The 16,390-nt window shown below is 47.9% G+C and overlaps 1 protein-coding gene and 1 long non-coding RNA gene across 2 annotated transcripts; one reads left to right on the plus strand and one right to left on the minus strand.

Moving 5' to 3' along the window:
* The first annotated feature begins 2,354 nt into the window (after positions 1-2,354).
* LOC104693044 lies at positions 2,355-11,206 on the plus strand. Its single transcript, XR_752463.2, has 4 exons — positions 2,355-2,457; positions 5,891-5,999; positions 9,667-9,753; positions 11,045-11,206. It is a non-coding gene; the product is annotated as an uncharacterized LOC104693044 (long non-coding RNA).
* A 2,268-nt stretch (positions 11,207-13,474) lies between these two features.
* LOC120410491 (transcription cofactor HES-6-like) lies at positions 13,475-15,163 on the minus strand. Its single transcript, XM_039557289.1, has 4 exons — positions 15,056-15,163; positions 14,893-14,979; positions 14,736-14,817; positions 13,475-14,652 (listed from the first exon to the last, which is right to left on the minus strand). The coding sequence occupies exons 1-4, from the start codon at positions 15,119-15,121 to the stop codon at positions 14,219-14,221; spliced, it is 669 nt and encodes a 222-aa protein (XP_039413223.1). The 5' UTR covers positions 15,122-15,163; the 3' UTR covers positions 13,475-14,218.
* Positions 15,164-16,390: the final 1,227 nt, after the last annotated feature.

Genomic DNA, 16,390 nt, shown 5'->3' on the forward strand with positions numbered 1-16,390 from the left:
ATTAACTCTTTTTCTCCATGGCTGTGTTTTGAGAGGTTTGTGGAATTTTTAAATAGAGCAAGCTAATACGAGCCCTGATTTGGTCATAAAAGACCCAGATACTTCTGTAAGCTGCAAAATCAAGGTGTTTGGGTGCCACAAAACAGGTCGGCACACAGGTGAATTGCCTTCACACCAAGGGGAGAATGGTGGTGGTGTGCACTTAATTGCCAAGACATGCATTTTAAAACATGCTTGTTCAACACATCATCCAAGTGCCTTTGAAGTCCTCTGAATTAACCCTAAATTTGTGGGCAGTTCTGAGTATGTCTGAGAACACTTTTGTCCTAACAGCACCTCGGTTCCTTGCTCAGGTGAGCATGCGGAGGGGAGATGTGTTGATGAAGCTCTTGACAGAGCTACAAACCTGAGTGTCAGCCACGTGAACAGGGTACCTGTGCCACTTGGGAGGTGCTGGCATTTGGATGCAAGTTCTGGTAACTGATACAGAACCTTGGGAGAACTGAGGTGCTGCTGGTGGGATAAACTACCAGGTACTTCTGCTTTTGGTAATTTTTTATTTCAATTGTAAATGTAATAAGAGTACGAGTTAAATGTAACTTCAGGTATTCAGGTACTCCTCCCTGGTGAGGTGCCTTCTGCACCCAGAGACAAGGGCTTGTACTGCAGAGCTTTTAGGAGGAGCCTTTGTCCGAGTTTTCTCCCACCTCAGTAGCCCCTAGGTGTCACTGGTGTCCTGGGATCATCTTTGGCAGCGTTGCCACCCCTGTTTGTCTTTATTCAGCTTCCTGTATGTTGGGGCTGTTGAGTTTGCTATGACATTATTTGATGTGAAGTGAAAGCTCTGTGGCTTGAATTTCAAATAAGATGATGAGAAAGTTCATGCTGAAGAGCTGTTGGCCCAACGACAGTGAATGCAAACATAAGCTCTCCTTGGAAAAGGGAAACAGATTGCTGAAAGCATCAGATTTTAGTCCACTTAACAGCTGTCATGAATTTGGAGGTGAAAAAAGGTGCTGTCCTTACTGAGAATTAAGATCCTTGATTTTTAGTTCGTCTCTAGCAAGGGTGGAAAGAACCCAATGCATTGATAAGCCTCTGACCCAAAAAAGAACATGGTGAAATGAGTTGCATGTTTGTGGCAAAGTAACAAACAGATGACTTAAAGGAGAATAAGGTTTGTGGGTGTAACTTCCAGAAATTCCACTGTTTCATTGATCACAAGTGCTTAGGAGCTTAAGAAATTTATTCAGTATATTGAACAAGGCAATGAACAGCTCAGAAGCTCCTTTTTCTCGGGGGCTGTGGAAGAGGACCTTATTTTTAGGGGTGGTACACAAGGTGTGTAACAGCTTTGTCTGTGCTTCCCTGAAACAACTTAAAATACCAAACAAACAAAAAACTAAAACCAAACTTCTCCAGGCTTTCTAAGTGGAAAAGTAACATAAGACTGGGTCGAAACTGAGACAGCTGAACTCTTAATCATGGGTATTTCTCTTGGTATCTGCTGATAAAACATGAGCTCCATCAGGCTGCTCTGTGCAATAGCAGTGTGTGTGGTGAAGTTTCATTCTCCAGTATTTCTGGCTCTGTAGTTGCAGACAGAGAAGCTGCTGTGGCAGCACATGAATAGTGTTGAACCTTAGTGGATAATACAAAGTGTGAAAACACTTGCCACTCACTTAGAGAGAAAATGCCTTTTAGCTGAAGGACTCATTGTGAAAGAGGCCCAGTGTCCTGAGGCAGGTGCCGTGGCATTGCTGATGGATGTCCAGGGGTGGGTACAATGCTGTCTGTGTAGTGCAGAAAGGGGAAATGAGCAGTGCTCCAGAGCTCAAGCACCTGCTGCAGCTGGGGTGAAGGGTTTGGTGGGGCAGCCACTACACCCTCAGCCTTAGAGGGATGTACTGCTTTGCACTTCATTTGTTTTCATTTGTTTTGGAGACAAATACATGGGTGGGTTAAAATTTCCTGGTATTCCAGGATTTGTCAAGGTGTACTTCTTGCTCTCCAGTCTGTAGTAAAACAGGATATACTGAATTTATTACTCTCTTTAAATTGTTACAGTGGTCTAAAAGTAAACTGCTTGTGTTGCTGTTGCACTGCCTGCTTCAAAAATTCTCCTTCTGTCCAAGAACTTACTGGCTATGCTTTTCCTTTTTAAAGAACCTGTCTGACTAATGCTTGTCTAAGGTGAGGTCTACTGCTTTCCCTTCTGTTGTCACCAGATGACTCCCTTGGAAATCTGTGGCCTTTTTGCATAGGGTACTGGATAAATTTAGCAAATGTACTTCTCTAATTGGCTGTAGTCTTTAATTTGCTTAGCTATAGGAAGCAGAAGAAGGGTTGGGTGGGTGGCCTGTGCCTACCCCTGCTCTGGTGTAGAGGAGCACTGGGACTGGAGCGGCTCAATTGTGTGGAGCCTGGTGGGATGGACTCGGTTCTTTCAGCTTCCAGGTAAGTGGTGTGGGTTACACAGGCATTTACACTAATGATTTAATCTGAGCCATCTGTCCATTCTGTTTGCTGTGACTCGTGTTCCTCCTGACTGCCTCTCTCTAGCTTTTAAGTGTTTGCAGTTTTGTTGGGAGCATATAAAGACTGAGGCTGACGCACGCATAAATTAGGCTCAGGACTTTCTTTGTGCTTGTGTTAATAAACTTCTCTCACCTCTTCTAACTTTCAGTCTCAATTTTGAATACTGGCAGATCTGCCCTCACATATTTTGGAAAACTGTTCTTTCATGGTTTAGTTGCATTTCTAAATTAGGTAAAAAACCAGAGGCTTCTGATGAAAATGGTTAATTAGATTGCAGAGTAGTAACTTCGTTCTGAGCAGTACCTGCAATGCAGAGGTACTGTTTCTTCTAGAGTCCTAAAATACATAGTTTGTTTCTGCAGCAGTACAGGATTCTAGGAAATAAAATCATGTTATTTTTCTCTTGCGGTGAGAGAACACGTATAATTTACTATACCAACCAGTATATTTCAGTATCAAATGGTATGTAAGTGAACCATTTTGTAGTTTTCATTGTTCAATGGAATAGCTATCTTCTAGTGTAGTTTCTCTTCCTGTTTAGGCTAAATGGGGTTTCAATTTACTTTAAAAAAAAAAAAAAATCTCTCCAGGAAATAATGGAGTTTAAAAAAAACCCAAACATATCTGCCTCAGGGCATGGAAAACCTAGGAATGACCTGAAATGGCTCTGGCTGCAGGAAGAGCTTTAGAGTGTCGTGGAGGGCTCAATAAGGAGCCCAGCTCTGATGCTGCTCTGCCTGTGCCTTCAGGGCCTCGTACAGAGACTCAGTTCCCAGCCTGGGGCCAAACGCAGCATCTTCTGTATTGCAATTTGTGCGTTTAAAAAGCATATGGCGTGACACAATGCGGGGAGCAGGGACAATGGGAGGAATGTGGCCATCGGGAGTTATTTCCAGTGTCTATACGCAGTTGTCTTTACAAGCCTCCTCCTTTTTTGTGTTCTGAAGAGCTGCTGCCTGCCTGTGAATAGGGAAGACTTTGTCCCAGCTGCTCAGAGCAGGGCCGGGAGGGGAGGGGGGCGTGGGCAGAAGAGCCTTCTGTTCAGATCTGATTTCTAGGGAGATGCACGCTTCTTCCTAAACTCCACATCCCTGCAGGCGGCTGACGGCTGCAAAACTTCTGTTCACTCTTGGTTGCCTTGAAATTCTTTTGCCTCCCTTCCTTTTAGCGACAAATCCAAGTATAAATACATTTATATTTTAGAATTGTGCTGAAATTTTTTAACTGCCAAAGCCCCGTGGCAATACTGAAGGATTCCCACATCATGTAAAGAACTAGGAAATTCTTCCGTTGTCTTATCTTCCATTGTCTTTTAGTATACAAAAATATGGTTACTAAACTCTTTTCAATAAAGGCTTCTAAAGCTTTGGATGTAGTCAGGCAGTGAATTTCGTATTATTTTAGTAATAAATACCTTGCATTACATGAGCAGTGAATTTAAAGGAGTTCAGCTATAAAGACCTGATTAGGAACACGCATATGAACAACATTGTTTTATTAGTCTTACCAGTCTCCCTAAAATACCTGTCCTGTGTGTGCTCTACCATTAGGAGGTGATGCTTAAGTCTTAAATTTAAATAGTAGAATTTTCAGGGATTTCTGGCTTGGATTTTTAAGGGAAATCTGTTTGCTTGTTTGGCTTTTTCTTTTTTCTTTTTCTTTTTTTTTTTTTTTTTTTGGTCTGATAGTCTCTTAGCTAACAGCCAGGATAAAGGTGTCCATATCTCAATCTGAGAAAACCATTTATAGTCTCGCATCGATTTCATGGCAGAATGATATAAATTGAAGCAGACTGCATACTGTAAATGGTTTCACAGGTTTCACTTACTGACAGAATTAGTTTGATGAAGTGATATATGACTGCCTTTATCACCTAATTTAGTGTTCATAGGCCTGTGAAGTTTATGGTGTTACCTTTCACTCATTACACTGACAAGCGTGGCTTTGCAGGTAGAGTCTGTTTGGGTGGATTTGACAGGATCAAAGAGCCCAAAGGCTCAGGAAGTTGTCAAACATTGACGCTACCCACGGTGCCTTCTGAGGGGACAAACTGCAGCCATGCAGGGGAGTTTGGGGTATCTTGGGCACGGTAAATCTACTCCATGGCTGAATAAGCTGGCAGTAAATCAGGGGCAGGAAGTGCAGCACTGATCTGGTTTGAGAAGGGCCCATAAATGGAGGTGGCACTTGTCACCTCGATAATTTATACAGTCCAGCTTGCTTATTCAAGCATTTCCAAAGAAAACTTGTAAAACTTTCAGATGTAAAATTTGTCTTTCAGTTGAGAGGAGAGTATGAGGGAGAGAGGTCTGTACTATTTGTTCTGCAGGGGTACTCCCAGGAGTATGGATGCAAGAGCCTTCCCCAAATTCTGCAGGCTTTATCAACACATAGCGGTGACTTGAAGCTGGTTGCCAAAACTTACTGTGAGTAAATTGCTGTAATTAAATGTATCCCCAGCCCTCCAAGCATTGTGTGTTTCTGTACTGCTAAGGCTGTTAGATAAGGCTGGGGTTGAACTGTGTCACCTGGGCTATATATAGAAGGTGGCAGTTTTTGCTGCTCTTGGAAACATTTGGGTTGTTGCACTCTGGTTTGTGACTTTCATGAAAGAATTGGAGGAAGAGGATAATAACACAGCTCCAAAGGGCACTGCCTCTTTGAAACTGCTTAACACTGCCTTTTAAAAAATGGTTTTATCAACAGCAAAATACAATTTTTCTTTCTTTGGGTGAGATACAGGGGTGCTTGTCAGAGAGAATTTGAGAAAGAAACAAAGATGAATCCCTCTTGAGGCCTGAGGATGTTTGGACCGTCAGGAACAGTTTAATTGAATAGAAGTGAGGAGTTGTTAAAGTACAGGCAGAAAAGAAGGACACAGGGTTAAATCTGTGTGTGTCTATAATCTGTGACCATAACAAACGAGAAAGCTGTCAAAATAGGGAAAGTTGGGATTGCCCTGTGTCTAGACAAAAAATCAGAACAAAAAAATTTAAGGAGGACAGAGAAAAGTTTAGAGCTTTTGGTAAAAGAAGCTACAGCTGCAGAACCCAATCCCACGAAGGGCTGTGTTCATCTGGGCTGTGTGCTAAGCTGCATTGTCAGATCAGTACAGATCTGAACTTTAAGGCAGCATGAGTCAAATCAAAACTGTGTGTCCAGGCACTTCAGATTTGGTTGCTTTGAAAACCAACCCCCAAGTAAGTAATTGGGCTGCTTGAATCTCTTTGCAGATTTATTCAGAAAAATGTCTAAAATAACATTGTCCAGACGGTTCCTTAATATCAAATGTTCTCTGACAACACCACCAGTAAGTACAAAACATGTATAAAATGATACTCTTTTGTTCCAGGGGAAGGACAGGGGAAGTGAAGCCCTTCCGCTTTTGAAGGTGTGTTTGATTTCATGCTGCTCAGATGCCATGGTTACAAGCACTGCAGAAAACAAACCCCAAGCACCAGGTAGGCTCTCTCCATGTTCTCCACCAGTTCCCATTTCCCTGCCCATTACTGAGATTCTAACAGGAAATGGAGCAAGGTTGAAGGCCCATGTGTTTCAGCATCAAAAAGGACCAGAAGTCAAAATCTTTTAATTTGGGCCAGAAAGCCAAATCTCCCCATTACACTGTAGGATTCTGCTACATTTCTAGGGGGGGGATGTGGTGTGAGCAACAGTTTTGTTTTGGTTTCTCACCAGCAAAAAATGAAGGAAAGGTGAAGACAGCACACTTGGTGGAGACTTTCTCACAAACTGGTCTGTTTTCCCAGAAGTGGTGGAACAAACTGGGATCCACGGCTAAACCCCTTCTTGCTTGGCCAGCCATTGCTGTGTTCTCATGGCAAGGACCTGTGTGTCACTCCATGTGCTCAGTGACTGTGCAAATGCTGCACTGGAAAAGTCACAGCAGGACTACCAGACCAGGGAGTCCACCTGTTTGTGTAGACAAGATCTAAAAGCACCTGTCATGGAATCTAATGTATTCAAGGAGGGAGCCAATACCTGAGAATTCCCGTGGTATTGCCAGCACTGCAGGGATCCATTTTCCCAGGGCAGGCAGTAGGCATGCAAGCATTGTGTTTGGGAGGGGAAGGGAAAGAACAGAAAACCCACACCAAACCAAAGAATGCTTGACTATATGTAACTTTTTTCTTTCCTGATCTACTTATTTTGCATGACATGGATTATGTTTGTTTGCATATTTCATTTTCCATCTGGCCTATGTCATTTGCATCTATTAATTTTAAATGCATTTGTGTGGCTGAGTCAGAGTGGTCATTGCTAGGCTGACCAAGGAGAACCCTTCTCTGAAATGTTCAGTGTTGGGTGGAATTTAACTAATCTGTTTGGGTGACCAAAGAGAACAAGTAGAGTGTATGCATCTGTCATTCACCCATCAACACTTGCTCTTCATGTAAGACCTTAGTGATTCATCCAGTACCTGAGTCTCATAATATTTAAGTCATAGGAGACTTGGGAATGTAAAATTTGAGGAGGGTTTTTCAGATGAATTGGCCAGTTAGGCAGTAAAACTCCGAGCTTGAGAGACACATGACCAGTTCTCCATTAATGTAATTCTGAGGTTAAAGTCACACTGCCTGAATACAGAATGGAGGGAAGAGTGTCTGGCAGCAGACTCCATCCTGGGAAACTGAGAAGATTTTGCTTGTTTTGAGTGTACTTACTTGAATTTAATGTACGATACAAATTAAATGCAAGAAAACATTGGCTTGATTCAACAGCAGTCATTCCTGTGGCTGGCAGTAAGAGGCTTGATTTTAGGGAAGATCTGACAGTTCTGAGAGGTCAGCAGATGCTCTGGCCTTACAGATTCATTCTCCCTCATAGTCTAAATAAGAGTTCTTTAGTCCCCTTCCCTTTTTCCTTTGCCCTTTGCCTCTCTGTGCTATGAAATGATTGATTTTAACAGCTGTAAATTGGTGTGTGACTGTATAAACCCATAAAAGACACATGGAAGTTGTTGGTAAATTCTGGTTTTATCACCTTTCTCCTCAAGAAACCCTGAGATAATACTTCTCCCTTCTTTGTATAGCTCTCGATAGAACTAAACAAGACCAAACTGTTATTGGCTCTGATTATAACAACTTGCACATCAGCATGATGTTTTTGTTGCATCTTTTAAAAAACATAAATAAATCCCAAGGTGTTAAAGCAAGCAGGTACATATTGCTGGAAATGCATCCAATAGACCTTCTAGCAAAAAGCTGACAATTAAGAATTTGGTTGGTGGTTTTTGTTTTCTTTTTTTTTAAAGGGGTTCGGGGAGTAGATTGTAATTTCATCAATAGAGAGAGGAGTGGTGCTTCTGGGAAGGAACTCAGTCCTGAGTAAGCACAGAGCAGCATTAGGGACTTGGGTTTTTGCACTGTGTTTTCCCTTTGCCACTGGAGTTTTGTAGCTGTGGAGCGACGCTCCGGCTCGGCGCTGGCTGAAAGGATGTGAATCATTTTTCCTGCTTCCTGCAGCAGTTGAAAGTGCAGTGTGTCCCACTGCTCCTGAGTCACTGTGGCTGGCTGTGCTCGGTGGCAGCCACTGTGGTCACTGTGAGATAGCAGAGCAGCAGCTGTGCAGCCCTGCTGGGGGTGCCAGGCCCACCAGGTGTGGTGTGGGAGTGCTTGTGCCCTTTGGGTCTTAAAACCTTCTCTTTGAGACTAAGTGCATTCAGGAGCTTTCCAAATTCTGTGTCACTTTCTATAAAGCTTACTGGGAACTAAAGGACATCCTGGGTACTCTGTAGAGGTACCCTAAGGCTCCTGAGGAGTCTTGGACTTCAATGAGAACGTGTGTTGGCTTAGTAAGAAATGCTGGTTCAACTGAGGGATTAATGAGTAGGAGGCTTGCAGCTGCTTGGGGAGTAGCAGCTCCTCAGCAGAGATTTGCTCCAGAATCCTAGATTTTGGTAACAAGCTGTGTGCTCCCTCTGCATGGATGAGGGGATTCAATTACGCTCCTTTTCTGACCAGTTAATCTGCTCCTGTGAACGACAGAGAGAATCTGGACCAGGCTCATGGGTGTAAAGTAGTCTCAGGCTCCTGGTACTGTGCTGGCATCTGCTGAGGATCTGTTGAGCAGGAAAGGAATCTGAGTATGTTGTTTTGGAAAGTGGCAGTGTGTAGGTAGATATTATCAATGTTGGGGTCAGCCATGAGTAATGAGGCTGCCAAGGGTGGTTGTAAACATCGAGTAACATTTGCAGGCCCAAAGGAGGCAAATTTGCTCAACTTGTGTGATTCGGTCCTTGATGAGACGTGGAGGCTGTGAACAACCTCTCCTCACTGGTGGAAGAGTTTGATGGGGCTGCTGATGGAGTTGATGTGTCTCTTCTGGGCTTCCCCCCCTTCTCAGTATGTGGAACATTGATTACAAAACCTGTTGCGTGGTGACCGTGGAAGGGGTTTCATAGTGACTTTGCTCAGCACAGGCTGGTTCTGGTGAACTTAGCTTAGGCTAGGAAGATTGGAAGGCTGAAGTTTTATTTGTGTGTGTGTCTCAGTCATGGGTGGTGCAAAGCCCAAAACACAGCCAGGCTTCTACAGGGGCCACAAGAAGCTGAAACCCATTCAGGAACTCCTGAGTGGGCACACTGGCTCTGGGTGATGCCCAGCGATGTCCCTTCCCACTCAGTGGGCACAGGCACATCATTTTAAGGATGCTTTAAGCTGTGCCTCTCTGGTGATGATTTTAAATTAGGCTCCTCTGCTTTGTACTTCAGTGGTGCAGGAGCTTTGCAGAGTTCAGCTGGGGGTGACTGAATCTGTGCAATTCCTGACGTGGCCCATGAATGCATGTTTGAAGATGCCTTAGGTCTGAGCTTTCTCAGATACAAAGAAAACAACTCTCCTTGCTTTCTAACTTATATTTTAGCCAGAGACCAATGCAAAAACTATAAAACCGCAAATTGAGTTAATTTTACACTTAAGAAATCTAAGGCCAGAAGGGATCAGTTAATATAATTACTTGTATGTTGTTGTTTTACTAAGTAGTTTTTGTTTGTAACCAAAGCAACTTGTATTTGCTTCTGGAAATACATTCTGTCACTTGACATTAAAAGAAAGGAAATACATTACTTCTTCTAGTGTCTAATTTCAATCTTTTTCCTTCTCATTTCAGACAATCTTGACCTACTATCTGGGTCTTGGCACTTAAGGCTCTATGTTTTGATTAAAAGACTTTTTGAAGCCATGACTTCCTCACCTGGTAAGTGAGCTATAGAACGTGTAATGCAACATAGGCAGTATAACTAATCAAATCACCCTCAGTCATCATCTTGTTTAACTAAATTAACTTAAGGCCTCAGGCTGTGAGGTGTATTTTCATGTTTGAATGTTTTCTGAACCAGCTTGGGGTTTTTTTAACCTCCTTAAAATGCAGTGCAATGAATTTCATTTGCTGAAAACTATAATGAAATGCTAATGTTGTATAGGGAGCTAAAATCTCATGGAAGGAGACAGACAATTTTCCCCCCTTTGCTTTTTCTTTAGCTTAGCTCATGCAGAAGCCTGAGAAGCTCAAAGTGGACAATTTAGTGACACTATCCATTTAGATAACTGTGGACTCGGGAAGTTGCTAGAGGATGCAACTTGGAACCAGGCATCTCAGGCAAAAAAAAAAAGATAATATCTCTTAGGAGGACGGGTAGGCTTCTGGTGAAGAGAGCTGGATTAGTGTGTGAAACCATTGTGCTCTGCTGTGGAGCAAGATGAGAACAGGAGTTGTGCTGCTCAGCCCAGTTGTTTTCATCTCCAGAGAAAAGAGCAGTGGCTTGGACACAAGTTTCAGTGTGTTCCAGCAGCTGAACACGGGATTTGTAAAACCTGTGTGTCTGCAGGGTAGAGGAGCAGTCAGGACTGGAGAGCTGCTTCTGTGCGTGTGCAGAGCTGTGCTTGGACATGGGCCCAAACACTGGGAAATCCTGAAACTGGGCTCCAACAGCTGGAGCTGTCAAGAGTGGATGGCCCCTTGGGGATGTAGGGTTGTTTTCTGGGCAGAGTTTACCATAACGTGGCAAGGCTCTGGGTGCCAGGATTAACCAACACTCATTCCAGCACTTCTCATAGGAATAAATCCTCCTTGATGTTTGATATTGTTCTGCTAACAGCAGCATCTTGGGTGGCAAGAAATGTAAGCTGTGTTACACACAGGAACCAACTGCCTGCTTAGCAGAGATTTGCTGCATGATGTCTGTGCATCCCCTAGACCTGCTGCTGAGGCCTGGGCTGGTTTTATTCTTCTGTCCTTTTAATTGGAATAGAGACTGAAACATTTATTTGGAGAGGGAGACTGCAGAGAGCTGCAGGATACTTGCTAGTGGGAGATGAAAGAAGATATAAGTTGATTTGTATGCTTTAAAAGCTTGATCTTGCCTCCTGGCTAGAGGCTCTGATGAAAGACCTGGTACACATTGCCAAGAGGCTGGGAGGAGGAGGTTTGAACTCTAAGTCCTCCCAGCTGACCTGGTCTAACAAGGAGCATTTCCCCCCTGTAACAGGTGTGAGTGACTGACATGCAAAGAGAGGGGAAAATGAGCCCTTCTTTCTATTATTCTTCACCTGCATATCAAACGAGAGGAGTCCTGTTAGAGTGCTGCCTCTCTCTCCTTTTACAAGGCAGTGCACTGTCAGATCAGACAGTCTGTTTGTATTACTTTGGAATGGAAAAGAATAAAGGCAGTTTCTATAAAGAAGGACTTGAAAACGCTTCCCTGTTTTTTCATCAGAGCTGTTGGAAACCTTCCTTCCCCACACTGCCCCTTCTCTAGTCCCACCCCCAAAATGCTCACCTCTTCCTGCCTTTGTAAGGGAAGTGTCAGATTTGACACCTTTGCAGTAAGGTACAGAAATGCAAATGGACAAATCCAGCAACACCTAATCAGAGGATGTAAACTTTCTGTGAACCTAATTTGTGGATTTAGAAAAAAAAGGCATATTGCTAACACGTTTCTAAAATGCTTTTGACACTACTGAAAAACTCCTAATAGTACTCTCTGACCTGGCTTTTCTTTTCAGCCGGTGGAGGACTGGTAAGTGCTCAGGGGAAAGGCTCTTCCCAACCATTTCAGCTTTGGGAAAGCAGCTGTCCAGGTGGCCTCACAGCCCTGCTGCCTGTTTCTGCCTGCAGCAGAGGGAACGGGTGTGCCCAGGTCTCCAGCCGGTGTGGTCCATGTGCAGGGAGCCAGCCTGGGAAGGTTACCCTGGGTGGGGGAAGGACAGCAGCATAAGCAGGAATGGGTGAGGCAGCAGGTACCTGGGAAGACCAGCTTTGGCTGCCATTCTCCAAGGGCAGCAGAGGGCAAGGTAAGCACCATACCTGCAGTGCTGAGCAGAGATGACTTTGCTTCAAGCTGCCCCCCCCCCCCCCAGTCCCTGCTGTAACCAAAGCTGGCACTTTCATGTTGACTCTGGGTTCTGTTTCTGTCACCAAAGTGTCAGGATTTGCACTTGCTTTCACAGGAGCCCTAACACGAGGGTCTTTCATCTCATGGAAATGAAGCCAAGCCAAGCTGCCTCTGGTGTTCCTGCAGCAGTGGCGAGGCCAGAGCGGCTGCCCTGGCCCAGGATCAACCCTGGATGTCACTGCTGAAGGCAGTGAGTTCAAGGCAGTGTCTGAGTGATGTTGTGAGCCACAGGCTCGGTCATGTTAAGGAACTGGGCTGTGGCTTCACCTCCCTCTAGAGGGTCGTTCATGGAAAGGGCCTTTTCCAGCCATTAAAAGCGAGGGGTTCTGGCTGAGCAGGGTAACAATACAGGGTGATGTGTGTGAACTGACCTTGGAGTTGCAGGAGGTCTGAGCTAAGCAGGGAGAGTGAAGTATCAAACAAGATGTGATACCTGAGGGAAATAGCTCGATATAAATAAACCTGGACTTATGCTGGGGCTAGAGCAGTGCAGCCTCAGTCCAAGAGATCATCTGGTGTGTGGGGTGCTAGTTTCAGTGCAAGTGTCCCAAGCTTCATTTACACTTCAAAGCCCTAACCTCCCTCCCTAAAGCAGAAAGGTCACTACAGAAGCTCTCACCTCCCCTTGCTCAGCTGGTTTTTACCCCTCTTCTCCCAGCTCAAAGGGAATTTAGCACAACAGGGGATGAGGACCAAACATTCTGATGGACATCTTTGAGCAAGAACACCCACCTCAGGTAAAGTAAATTAAAAAGGCAAGGCCTTGCCAGTACTTCAGTTTCTATTTTTATTAATCTGTGGGGTTATTAACAAAGGTACAGGTCCAGTCCCTTGGTAATTAGGTTGCTTCCTTTCTTGCTTGTTCTAGGTTTGGGAACTTCCATGTATTAAGACACTTTACAATCCTTTTTTTCCTCTTTACAATGACAGCTCTCTGAAAGGTATTGTATTGCAGCATAAATAACCTGGCATCTCCCCAAAGTAGGAACCAGAAGGGGTTAAACCTCATGGAGAAGAATGCTGAGAGTCCCCCCTCCAAGCGCCCAGAAACATTAAACAACACTTCTCAAATCCACTGCACACTCTATTCAATGGAGTCTTGTTTTGCTCTCAACAAAAACCAAAAAGCAAGCCACCCCCCTCTGAAGTTATGCCCCAGAACAGGATTTGCCTAGCACTTCTGATCCTAGGGCTGTACATGTATGAGCAATGCCTTCAGATGGCAGATCAAGTAGAGTAGGTTTGAGACTGGCATCCAGACCAACCAGCCCCAAAATCTGTGGCCTAAGACCAACCTTAACGAGTGTGACCTTGCTCATGCAATGAACTTAAGTGTCTACTAGAATTAAACAAAAGAAATATTTGAATTCCAATACTTAAGTTAACAATGCTTAGTACAAGCATTAAGTGCTTAATTACCAGCCTTGTTTCCATGGTATACAGACACTGGTGTTAAGAGCCAACAAGGAGCTGTATTTTTAATGTTTTTAAATGAGTTAGAAGCACATCACATTACACAGTATATGCCATGTTGTGAATTCAGTTTTTTTATTAAAGATTAAAAATAAAAAACATTTGACACCCTAATATACATAAAGTCACAATAAACTCAAATGAGCTAAAAGCAAAATGTGCATAAAGACACTCATTTCTAAGAGGCACCCTGCCGCCAATATCTTTTAAAGTATTTGTCTAATTCCACCAGTTTTCTAGTTTTCTTTCCCTCCCCTAAAAGTGAGACTTTAGACTGCTACCAGGTACAGATACTACCCCCACCGCCACCTTTCAGGGGTTTGTGCTATCACTAGAACACTTAAAACCGTGCATGCAGACTTAGCTTGAGCTTCTCCTGGAATTAACCATCATGATTTAAAATGCACAAGGGCTTTTTCTTAAAAGGGTAGCGGTATTTGGGCCACTTCGAAGGGCCAAGAAGAAAGAGACAGGGCTATAAAATAACTGCTATGCCTCCACCAGAGAGCTTTGCTACTACAAACCAACTCCCTCCTCCCCCCATCCTCTCATAAAAACAACCCCTAAAGTTACAAAATGCCCCCCCCCCCCCGCACACACACGGATGAAATGTTAACGCGTTCGCTATTAGGCTGTCAGGGTGTGACAGCGTCGGAGTGCCCGTGGTGCAGTCCCCAGTCAGAGCGCTGCCAGCCGCACACACAGCACACAGCCACGCTCACACAGCCGCGCGTGTGCGGCTGCAGCGGGGGCACCCTGCCCTCCCCCAGTGCGAGGTCTGCCTCCACTCCTCTGTTACCACGGTCTCCACATGGATTTGGGCGAGCCGGGCGAGGGCAGGCCCTGCGTCTGGGACGCGTCCAGTCCGTCCGTGGAGGTCTGGCCCGGCTCGGCCTCCGCCTCGTCCGAGTCGGAGCAGGTCTCTTCGCTGGGGGAGGGCGAGAGCGCCGGGGCAGGCAGAGCCAGGCCCGGGCGGGCTTCGGCCGGCAGGGCCAGCATCTCGCCGGCGGGCCAGGGGCCCAGGGCGGGCTCCCCCAAAACGTCCGTGATCGAGTCCGGGCAGCCGCCCTCGTTGAGGGGCATGGACTCCAGCAGGTGGTTAAGCAGCTCGGCGGCCGTGGTGGCGTCGATGCCGGGGCAGCTGGAGACGAAGGTGTGCACCTCGTGCATGCACTGGATGTAGCCAGCGGCGAAGCGCTCGCTGGCGTCGAGGAGCCGCCGCCCGCCCCCTGCGCCGCGGGGGACAGAGAGGGGCGCGGGTGAGGCGCGGGCCGGGCGGGGCGCCCCCCGCCGCCCCCGGGCCGGCACTCACCGCGGGTGCGGCGCTCCAGCACGGCCCGCACCCGCCGCACCGTCCGCTCCAGCACCTCCGCGTTCTCCAGCTTCGCCTGAAACTGACCCGGGGCGCCGCGGCCGTCAGCGCGGCCCCGGGCCCCGCCGGCCCCCGCCCCGCCTCGCCGCCGCCTCACCTCGCTGTCGGCCAGCAGCAGCCGCAGCTCCCGCAGGCTCTCGTTGATGCGCGCCCGGCGCTTCTTCTCCACCAGCGGCTTCCTCGTCTGCGGGGACAACAGCGCCGTCAGCCCCGCCACCCCTCCCGTCCCGGCCCCGCCCGCCGCCGCCCCCACCGCTCACCCTCCGGTCAGCGCGGAGCTCCGCGCAGCCCTCGCCCCGCGGCGGGCGGTCCTTGCCCGGCGCCATGGCCGCGCCGCTGCCCCACTCGTTCCGCTCCGCGCCGGCAGCTCCGCGCCACTCCCGCCCCGCGCCGCCCTTTTTATACCCCGCGATTTGCATGTCAATGAGCCCATTGGCCGCGCCGCGCGGGCAGCGCCGAGCGTTGGCCGAACGGGCCAATGGCGGCCGCGCGCTTTGTCTGCGGCGGGGCGGGGCCGCCGGAGCTGGCGGCTGGAGCGGAGCGGCCCCGGCCCCGCCACCGCCCGGCGACTCCCGGCCCGGGAGCTGGGAGCGGGACGGGCCCCTGCCAGCAGCGTGCGGCTCCCCGAGGCGGTGGGGCACGTCACTCAGCCCCAATGAACCCCAAACCCCAACGCCCGCTACGAGTTCAGAGCCTTGGAATACCCGTGTGTGCGGCTGGGATGTTCGTGGAACGGAGGGCAGAGTGGGGCCGGCCAGCTGCCGGCGGGGACAGCCGGGCGTCAGCACCGACCTGGGCGTAAAAAGAGTCAGTCTGAGCCGTAACCGAGAACCCGCGGGGCTAGGCAGGCACAGCTGGCCACGGACCCGGGCTTGTCCTGCCCCCATCCCAGTGGATGGGGCGGCTCTCAGGGCCCGGGTGTGGATGCCAGCCCGGGAGGATGCGCTCGTGTTGGCCGTGTCGCAGGGCAGTGCGAGGTACCTTGGCTGCTCGCCGGTGCAGCTGTGCCCCGGGGGCTGCCTGCCTTGTGGCCACGGGCAGCTGGGCCCAGAGTGCTCGGTGCCGGCCCTGGCGCGCCGCAGCCGCCCGCCTCCCGTGGCTGAAAGAGCCGGGCAGGCCAGCTTTGTGCGGGTAACTTGATGCTGATGACAGTTGGCAGCTGCAGTTCCCCGAGCAGACTGAGGCAAATAAAAGCATTAAGGGCTCGTCCCCGAGGAGAGCGACAGGTGTTCGCTCCCGCTCCTTTGTTTCCCTCCTTTTATTCTCCTCGCTAATGCATGTCATATTTTTACCGCCCGAAGAAACGGGAGACGCGTCCCCCGCTTGAATCGGCACTGCCGGCACGGAGCCACACGCTCGCCTCCCTCTACGTGTCCGGCATAGTTCCCCTCCTGCCCCAGCTTCCTCGCCGTTTGTCTCGCCATGGAAAGCCCTCTGGCTTTGGTGGCTCTGAGGTTTTCTTTGCGGAGAGGTCTGGCATGAGTTGGAGCACCCACAGCTGCTCAGAGCCCCGGGACTCCGTTAGTTTTTATGGATCCGCACCTGGATCAGTGCCTGGTGAGTCCCGCGTGGCCCAGCGGGTACCGGCACGTGCT

This window comes from Corvus cornix, chromosome 9 (genome assembly GCF_000738735.6).
Source record: "Corvus cornix cornix isolate S_Up_H32 chromosome 9, ASM73873v5, whole genome shotgun sequence".
In the NCBI taxonomy this organism is placed as follows: domain Eukaryota; kingdom Metazoa; phylum Chordata; class Aves; order Passeriformes; family Corvidae; genus Corvus; species Corvus cornix.